The 9,993-nt window shown below is 40.7% G+C and overlaps 1 protein-coding gene across 3 annotated transcripts in view; it reads right to left on the bottom strand.

The window, feature by feature from the left end:
* Positions 1-1,413: 1,413 nt before the first annotated feature.
* Positions 1,414-9,993, bottom strand: part of NOX1 (NADPH oxidase 1) — a 32,561-nt gene continuing 23,981 nt past the window's right edge. Inside the window, exons 8-13 of one of the 3 annotated variants that reach the window (XM_012650037.1) lie at positions 7,961-8,053; positions 7,162-7,397; positions 6,643-6,805; positions 5,738-5,884; positions 5,415-5,539; positions 1,414-1,905 (exon numbers count right to left, since the gene is read on the bottom strand). In XM_012650037.1, the coding sequence (XP_012505491.1) occupies positions 1,779-1,905; positions 5,415-5,539; positions 5,738-5,884; positions 6,643-6,805; positions 7,162-7,397; positions 7,961-8,053 (891 nt within the window). In that variant the 3' untranslated portion in view covers positions 1,414-1,778. The remainder of the gene's footprint in view (positions 1,906-5,414; positions 5,540-5,737; positions 5,885-6,642; positions 6,806-7,161; positions 7,398-7,960; positions 8,054-9,993) is intronic. The other 2 variants (XM_012650038.1, XM_012650039.1) reach the window with 2 other exon arrangements.

Below are 9,993 nucleotides of genomic sequence, written 5' to 3'. Positions count from 1 at the left end.
ATATTTGCTGGATAAGGTATTTCATATTACAACCTAGCAAGAAAATCTTGATCGAAATAGCTGGGGAGCTTTCTGGGTATCCTGGTCATCCCCAATTCAGCTTGGATATTGATTATGCATAGAATTTATTATTTTCATTACCTTTTCTGCCTACTCCATGAATATTAAGGCCTTGACATGTTGATTTTGGCAGCAAAATCACTCTTGAACAGTGTCAGTATATTTAGACATTGAGATTGAGTGAAGCCTTTCTTTTTAGAAACTCATTATAAATTTCAAGGAACACTAAGATTATAAAGCAAGGTCATTGAAGATTAAATTATTCAGTCAGCGGTTGTCTAATAGGGACCATATCTTCACAGTTCCATTGTGCATTTTCCCAAAGTCCTGTTAAACCTAATTTAGATAGCTGAATCTAGGCGCACAAATTAGCCACAGCAGCGGTATCCCTCCCTACAGAAATACCCACTGTTATTTTTTACTGGTGTAATAAACGAAACAGAATTAGCTACCATGAGTTCATAACCCACCTTTATTGTGCTCAGACTAGTGACTGAAAAACCCAATTTTACCAATCCAAGCCATGGAGGTTCCCGAATAATTAGAGACAACTATTTGTTCCTTCTTGGTCACTTAATGATAAAAAAAAAAAGGTGCTATAATGCTGATTCAGTAGAAACATTCTTATAAATCTATAATGAGTTAAATTGTCTTTGGGCACAATGAAATGTGAGGTTTTTTTCTCTCTTTTAAGAGCCCAGGCTGTTTTCTTCCTAGTGATTCACTGTGACTACTAACAACCCAGAGCCTGTTGTAGGGTCAGATTGGGTAGATGGGAAAATGAAAAGCATTGTGATAGGAGAAAGAAAAGCATTTTGCTTATGTCATTTGGTGAATGATTATTTAGTGAATAGGTAGGTAGGAGCCAAACAAATCTATTAAAATTATAAATTATTTTTTAAGCTAGACATTAATAAACCCCCTTAATAAAAGCGGCGATAAAGAGCCCCTGTTGAGTTTTTGCAATTATTTTTAACAGAACGATACAAGATGACAAGGTAGCTGACTTGCAATTATAATACAATTTCAGTTACAATTAGCATACTTTCAAGGTTTTCTTTCCCAAATGGAGAGCCCAGAAGTAACAAAAGATTGATTAAACAAAGAAGAAAATCCTTCATTTTTTGACAAGCAAAAATAAGTAAAGCATAAATTGCTGTTCACACTGGATAAGACCATGTTTAAAGTTACAGTAAAAATGTACATAGTTGGTGTTATATGGGACGGGGTTCTTGATAATTTTCTGTTCATTGTTTATTATTTATGTTTATTATGTTTTGTCATTAATTATTCAATAAATTTTTATTTAAAAAATCACCCTACTTAGAAATCTTCTGTGAGGGTGGGAGGGGGAGATTACAAACCAAAGTCCAGGGGATGCTAACACTTGGAATCGACATAATCACCTGGGGTTGAATTGTGTAACTGTCAACCACCAAAGCTCTGCTATCAAGTTTCGCTGCAGTCATGGCTTTCCAGAAGGATTTACAGTTATTTTCCCAAGAAAGGATTCATAGATTTTGCAATAATTGTGATTTCTGAAGTTCTTAGGTTGGTGAAGCTCAAGTTAACAAAGTTGAATGCAATCAAAAAAAGAATGCTAGGGAGTCAAGGCTTGAGAGGCACAATATTATCCTAAAGTGGCTGACCAGACCAAGTAAATTACTGAAGATGCAAAGGAGAGAGAAAATGCAGATTCCTGTCCTTATGCCAATAATTCAGAAATTTTCTTTGTTGAAGTAGAATTGAACCTTCCTAGGATCCAGACTGGAGTATCGGTGACAGCATTTGCGCAGGCTCTTTGCCAAAGTCCGGGGACCACATAAGAAAACCCCCACCACAGATCTGTAGGAATAGAAGAATAGTAAGGGCTAGAATGTGACCAAGGCTGCTGATGTTAGAATGGAGAAACTGCCTCTGCTAGGCCTCTGCCACTCCCAAGAACCTTGAATAAATATTTGGTTGGTAACTCTCTCCCACATTCTTCATGGTAGTTTTTTAACCTTTTCTGCTCACAAGCTCCAAATATGCTCTCAGCCCTTACCAGTCTCAGCACTCAGCCTTACCTATTTTATTGAGGAACACAGACACTCAAGAGACATAGTATAGTGCAGTGGTTAAGTGCCAGACTCTGGAGCCAGTCTGACTGGGTTCAGATCTCAACTCTGACATCAATCCCACCTGTAGGACTTGAGGCAAATTCCTTAACCTCTCTGTGTTTCAGCTTTCCCACTTGTAAAGTGGGGATAAAAATAGTATGACCCACCTCTCAGGGTTGTTTTGAAGATTAAATGAAAACATGAAAAGCAGTTAGAAAAATGCCTGGCATATAGCAAGTGCATATGTATTAGCTGCCATTAAAGCCATCCACTGTAAGCTTACCCCCACCACAAAATTTCTCATACTGAAGAGGTGGTGTCCTTTTCTTGCCAAGGCTAATCTATCTCCTTCCTTCCCATACCTTCCTCTCCACTCTTCGTTTTCTTTTAGCTAATTATGGTACAATGCATTCTTTCTTCTTTTTTTTTTTATTTTTAGAGATGGGGTCTCACTGTGTTGTCCAGGCTGGTCTTGAACTCCTGGCCTCAAATGATCCTTCCACCTCAGCTTCCCAAGGTGCTGGGATTACAGGCATGAGCCACCATGCCCAACTTAATTATGGTATAATTCACATACCATAAAATTCACCCCACTGAAATATACAATCAGTGCTTTTTAGTATAGCCACAAAGTTGTGCAACCATCACCACTATCTAATTCCAGAACATGTTCATCATCCTGAAAAAAAACCCATCCACATTAGCAATCACTCCTCATTTCCTCCCAACTACCCCCACCCTAGACAATCACGAATCTGCTTTCTATCTCTGTAGATTATGAATGTTTCATATAAATGGAATCATACAATATGTGGCCTTTTGTGTCTGGTTTCTTTCATTGAACAAATGTTAACAAGGTTTGTCCATGTTTGTAGCACATATTTTTATAGCTAAATAATATTCCATTATGTGAATACATCAATTTATTCATCTGTTGATGGACACTTGGGTTGTTTTCACTTTTTGGCTATTATGAATAATGCTGCTCTGTACATTCAGGTACATATTTTTGTGTGGATGTATGTTTTCAGTTATCTTGGGTGTATACTGAGAAGTGGAATTGCTGGGTCATATGGAAACTTTGTTTAACACTTTGAGGAACAGCCAAAGAGTTTTCCCCAAGTACTGTACCATTCCACTTTCCCACAAGCAATGTAGTAGGATTCCGGTTTCTCCACTTCCTCATCAACACTTATTGTTTGTCTTTTACTGTGGCCATCTTAGTCCTCTCCCCTCTTTTATATATTTATTATATTCCTATCTACTGACCTCTGTTCCGTCTATAAATATGCTTAGATCATCCTCAAGCTAAATAAGCACCTCCTGACCCTATCACTCTTTCAACACTATTGACTATTCTTCTCTAATATTTCTTCCCTTGGCTTCTGTGACAACACTTCTCTGCATACTCCTACTTCTTCCCTGGTTTATCTTTCTCCCTTCCCACATAACCTGGGCATTCCTTTTTTTTTTTTTTTTTTGAGACAGAGTCTGGCTCTGTTGCCTTGGCTAGAGTGAGTGCCGTGGCGTCATCCTAGCTCACAGCAACCTCACACTCCTGGGCTCAAGCGATCCTCCTGCCTCAGCCTCCCGAGTAGCTGGGACTACAGGCATGCGCCACCATGCCCGGCTAATTTTTTCTATATATTTTTAGTTGTCCAGCTAATTTCTTTCTATTTTTTTTTTTAGTAGAGATGGGGTCTCACTCTTGCTCAGGCTGGTCTCGAACTCCTGAGCTCAAACAATCCACCCGCCTCGGCCTCCCAGAGTGCTAGGATTACAGGCGTGAGCCACCGCGCCCGGCCTGGGCATTCCTTAATATTCTGTCGTTTGTCACTCTCCCTCTCTCCTGACAGTCTCATGCACTCTCACAACTTCAACTATGTTCAACTCAACACGATAATTAGCATAATCTCTTTTGCTTATATGCTGCTTTACAATTTACAGAGTATTTTTTCATATATTGTCTGACTTGACCTTCACAACAACCCTGCAAGTGAATAGAGGAGGCATTTACTAACACAACCCTGGTTTTACAGATGAGGAATCTGAAGATCAGAAGGTTTCCTAGCTCAAGTTCCCAGCACTGGGAAGTGTCAGAACCAGCATTAGGACCCAGGGTCATCTGAATTGGAGTCACTAAGTGCTCTGGCCACTGCCTTCATGAAGCCTTTCCTGATCATCCCATGTGGCCATGGACTTTTCTTCCTTCACGTGTCCATGCACCTGTTTCGTGGAGTGCATCATTCCACTTTGAGGTGATTGTATGCACTTCTCATTCAAATGAGTGCTCCTTGAGGGCAAGAACCATATCCTATTTTTCTTTCAACCTCCAAAGCTTCTAGAATAGTGAGTACTGAGCTTACAGAAGGTAACCAATAATATTGGTGGAATTGGGGGCCGGGCGTGGTGGCTCACGCCTGTAACGCTAGCACTCGGGGATGCCGAGGCGGGTGGATCATTTGAGCTCAGGGGTTTGAGACTAGCCTGAGCAAGAGTGAGACCCCGTCTCTACTAAAAAAAAAATAGAAAGAAATTAGCTGGACAACTGAAAACATATAGAAAAAATTAGCCGGGCATGGTGGTGCATGCCTGTAGTCCCAGCTACTGGGGAGGCTGAGGCAGGAGGATCGCTTGAGCCCAGGAGTTTGAGGTTGCTGTGAGCTGGGCTGACGCCACAGCACTCTATCCACGCAACAGAGTGAGACTCTGTCTCAAAAAAAAATTTATGGAATTGAATTGATCTTTACCTGCCAACTTGTTCACAGAGTTTATCTACCATGATCAGCTTCATCTCCTTCCCATCAGAATGGCTGGTTTCATAGCACCAGATTTTCGTGTATGCTCTAACATGTCTCAAAACCCTCCAGAAAGACTGAACTCAGGTAATCAGTGAACTGGATAAGACACTCTGAACCCTTGTTACTCTAAGTAGAGGTCATCGAGGTCCTCAAAAATGCACTTAAATTGCTCCACTTCTCTAGTTTGTTTGGTAGTATAGGTCAGAACTGAGCCTCCTTGCCTCAGTGTTTGAATGGGGGCTTGCTGGGACAGAAAAACGTCTTCTCATCAATTACAAGATCATGACCCTTATTTTGCTAAAACCCCAGATGAAATTTCCTCAGTTTTCAGCAAAAATGTAAGAATGGTGCAGTTTCTGCCCCAGAGATCTTTTCCCAAGTGTTCAACATGCTGTAATACCTTTCCTAAACCCTAACTCTGCTAATTCAATGAACTAGAGGAGAATATACTTACTTGGGGTGGGAGGTGGCTATTGTAGAAAACTCATTGTCCCACATTGGTCTCCCAAAGGAGGTTTTCTGTTTCAGACCTGTCACAATGTCAGTGGCCTTGTCAAAGTTTAATGCTGCATGACCGGCCTGGGGTCAGAGAAATAAAAGTTAGAAAAAGCAAGTCCTGATAGCTGCCTCTTCTTTCAGCCACATTTAAACTTGGGTCTGAGGGTGAGGGCAGGTAGGAAATCATAACGAGTAATTATTTCTAATTGGCATGTACTCTCCTTTGTCTGACATTCATCTTACATTTAACATGAGAATTAGTGTGTTGTTTGAACTCACAATGTTGCTGTCCCATCCGGTGAGGAAGAGACGGTAGTTTAGAAAACCTACTTTGCCTAATTCCTCCATCTCTTGTTCCAGGGAGGTCAGTAGGTCATTGAACCAGGAGAAGGCACCAGTCTCCCTGCAGATCCAGTAGAAATAGATCTGAAATTAGCAAGAGACAACATAGCCTTATTAAGTGCCCTTTACAATGTACACTGTGGTGATATGAATATATACAGATGGTCCCCAACTTAAAATGGTTTGACTTACAATTTTTTGACTTTATGATGGTGCAAAAGAGATACACATTCAGAAGAGACCATTCTTGAAGTGACCATACAACCATCCTGTTTTTCTCCTTCAGCACAGTATTCAATAAATTACATGAGATATTCAACACTCTTTTGTAAAATAGGCTCTGTGTTAGATAATTCTGCCCAACTGTAGGCTAAAGCAAGTGTTCTGAGCACATTTAAGGTAGGCTGGGCTAAGCTATGATGCTCAGTAGGTTGGGTGTATTCAATGCATTTTTTACTTATGATATTTTCAAATATATGTACACATATACCCACATACTTACATACTCTATATTGATCAATTCTAATGGCGACCTGATAAATCACCTTTACAGAGCAGCAAACCTTAGGCAGCATGAATGTTCAGAGTTCTGATACTTTCCCTTGTGGAAAGAGCCCTCCAAGGTCATTTTTGGGTCAGGGTGATTCTAAACTACAAATTGAAAAGAAGACCCCACTTTCATGGTGAATCTGTACAAGTGGATGCCTGGTAAAGAGAAGTGATCACTGACTCTCATAATTCCAGGAAGAGATAACTCTCGTATCAATTATAAAGAGCTTGGCCCAAGAAGGCAATAGATCTGTCAGGCCCATGCAGATGAAAAGTGGTGTACAGGAGTGTACCTTTTGTGTTTTGAGGTCATGGTCTGCACGCTGGAATTTATACCAGATAGATTTCAAGATGGAAGCAAAGGGGGTGACCCCAATTCCTGCTCCAACCAGCATAGCCACTTCATACTGGAAAACATCCTCACTGACTGTGCCAAAGGGACCATCCACCTCAACCCTGGCAGAAGACAGAAGACAACAAGCAAGTGAAGTCTCACCTTCACCTCTAACTGCAAATATCCTCCCAGATACACAGCTGTTCCCATGGCTGACTTCTGCCTATTTATTTTACTTTTCATTTTTTAAATTTTTTTTACTTAAAAAATTATTTTAATAGCGTCATCCTTGCACAGGGGTCATACTAATCTTCTCTGTACTGTCCCAATTTTAGTATATGTGCTGCCGAAGCGAACACCTGCCTGTTTGTTTTAATCCTATTCTATTGTACCAGACTTAAGGTTCAATGAGGAATTGCTTTCTCTTTTCTGCCAGTCTGCATCCTGGTCTGGGTCTCTGCTGGTCTCGAGGACTTACCTGGGAATTGATGAATCCTGTTGTTCAAAAGCCCTTATGAGATTTTCTGTCCAGTCCCCTGCTGCTCGGATATGAATGGAGAAGAAGTCTTCCTCTGGAGCAGAGGTCAGAGTGAAAGGATGCCACTCCAGGAGAGAGATGGAGGGGCAATTAACAAAGATATATTGTCCCACTTCCATGCTGAAGCCGCGCTTTTTCATCTGCAATTCCAAAACTTTGGAGGGGTGCATGACAACCTGTGAATGAAGCATATAGACCAAAGGAGGCAAACTCAGATGGCAACAGGCAGGCAGATAGCATAGATGAGTAAAGCTGCAAGGCTGGTGAGGTGGTGAACTGTGAACACAAGTCCTTTCTAAAGGGGGCAGCAACTACTTAGCTCCAGACAACGGTTGCAATATGGAATCGTGACTCGTGTTATCAGGTTTCCTGATTCTTCAAAAGAAGCAATAATTGCCTTTTTTTTTTTAATATGAAAGCCTCCATCCAGATTTTTAAATGTTGGCAACTAATTCAACTTTTGAACAAACACTGTGTGGGCCAAACAAAATCTATCCCTGGGCTAGATCTGGCCCAGGCCACCTGTTTGCAGCCTCTGACATAGACCCATCCTGATGATTTCTGCCAAGCCCCTCTTTCCCAGTTCCGTGCAGCACTAGAGGAACTGAGGTATGCCACCCCCCACCCCCACCCCCAAGTTTCTTTGTATTCCCTTCAGGGTGATAACTTGGCAATTTAATTCTATAATCAGGTAGAAGAGAACTCTTAACACAGCAAGAGGAAAGTGCAAATTCTTTACCTTGGTTATCACAACCTTCTGCTGGGAGCGATAAAACCGGAGGATCCTTTCAAAGATATAAAGAATGACTGGGGCAAGGATCCACTTCCAAGACTGCACAGAGACAGAGTAAAGAATAAGATTACACATTAATCTCTTCTTTAGGACTTATTTGTGTAGCAGTTCATTCCTTTATGTAATAAATATTTATTGAGTTCTCCGACATGTACCCATTTTTAAGCCACTAATTTCACCAAATCTTGAGAACAGAAATGGAAAGGAATAAACTACAATGGTTTTGTTTGCTAACCTGTTACTCCTAAAACAGGCCATTTCCTGAAAATTCACAGGTCTGACAGGGAAGCAAATGAAAAGCATAAAAACAGAATACATGGTAACCATTTATATTCTTAAATTATATATAAAATTTAATTTTGTGCTCACTTCGGCAGCACATATACTAAAATTGGAACGATATGGAGAAGATTAGCATGGCCCCTGCGCAAGGATGACACGCAAATTCGCGAAGGGTTCCACAGTTAAAAAAATTTAATTTTAAGAATCTAAGACTGGCCGGGCACGGTGGCTCACGCCTGTAATCCTAGCTCTCTGGGAGGCCGAGGCAGGTGGATTGTTTGAGCTCAGGAGTTCGAGACCAGCCTGAGCAAGAGCGAGACCCCGTCTCTACCAAAAATAGAAAGAAATTAATTGGACAGCTAAAAATATATAGAAAAAAAAATTAGCCGGGCATGGTGGCGCATGCCTGTAGTCCCAGCTACTCGGGAGGCTGAGGCAGGAGGATCGCTTTTGAGCCCAGGAGTTTGAGGTTGCTGTGAGCTAGGCTGACGCCACAGCACTCTAGCCTGGGCAACATAGTGAAACTCTGTCTCAAAAAAAAAAAAAAAAAAGAATCTAAGACTATCTTCCAGGACAACTTGTCTAGTCCGAAAAACCAATAGAGAAAGTAGATGTGAAATAGAAGCAGATGTTTAAAAACAAAACAAACACAAAAAAGGAAAAGTGCATGGCTAATGCTATTGTTAACAACAATATACAAAACTTGGTACTTATCCACCACCTCTTTTCTCAAGTGCTCAAACACTCAACATAGTAATGTATTTTTTTTTACCTTGTCTACATTGTTTTCTTTTTTAAAAGCAACCTTTCAGGCCCTGATATCTTCTTAAGGTAGCAGGTTGCTTCTATATACACAGGAGCTACTAAAAATGTACTTCCTAGCAATACTAAATCATATCCTTTCTTGCACAATTGTTCAAGTGTAATACATTGGAACTGTGTTGAATGAGGTTTCTTATGCTATTGCAGGCAAATAGCTTCCGTGGGTATCTCTGGGGAGGGAAGGGGCAGAGATGGGGCAAGTGAAATTTTTTCTTATTTGCAAAAAAATCCCCAGCTGGATTTGGAATACATGAAAAAACATATTTAAGAAATGGGTAATAACAATGTGGAAAAAAGATAGACCTCGGACATACTCAGAGTAATAAATATTAAAACAAGATAACATTTTAGTCTCTCAAATTGGAAAATAATTTTAAGTAATAATGCACAGCATTGGCCAGTCGTCATGGCTCACGCCTGTAATCCTAACACTCTGGGAGGCCGAGGTGGGAGGATTGCTTGAGGTCAGGAGTTCGAGGCCAGTCTGAGCAAGAGGAAGACCCCCACCTCTACTAAAAAAATTTTTTTAAAAATTAGCCGAGCAACTAAAAATAGAAAAAATTAGCTGGGCGTGATGGCACATGCCTGCAGCCCCAGCTATTCGGGAGGCTGAGGCAGAAAGATCGCTTGAGCCCAGGAGTTTGAGGTTGCTGTGAGCTAGGCTGACACCACGGCATTCTTCTCAGGGCAGCAAGAGAGACTCCGTCTCAACATAAACAAACAAGGCAACTGAGCACTCCTTCTGACTACCCCCCACCCCTTAATATTAAAAAAAAAGGAAATTAGGAAATTAGTTCACAGTTTGTGAATTGTAAATACTTTTCCTACTTAGCAATTTGTTATCTGTCTGTATTTATGATGGAGTTTTTATTTAT

This window comes from Propithecus coquereli, unplaced genomic scaffold, assembly GCF_000956105.1.
Source record: "Propithecus coquereli isolate 6110/MARCELLA unplaced genomic scaffold, Pcoq_1.0 Scaffold31, whole genome shotgun sequence".
Taxonomy (NCBI): Eukaryota; Metazoa; Chordata; class Mammalia; order Primates; family Indriidae; genus Propithecus; species Propithecus coquereli.
Note: the sequence above shows the minus strand (reverse complement) of the source record. Positions and strands in the feature narration are given on the sequence as shown.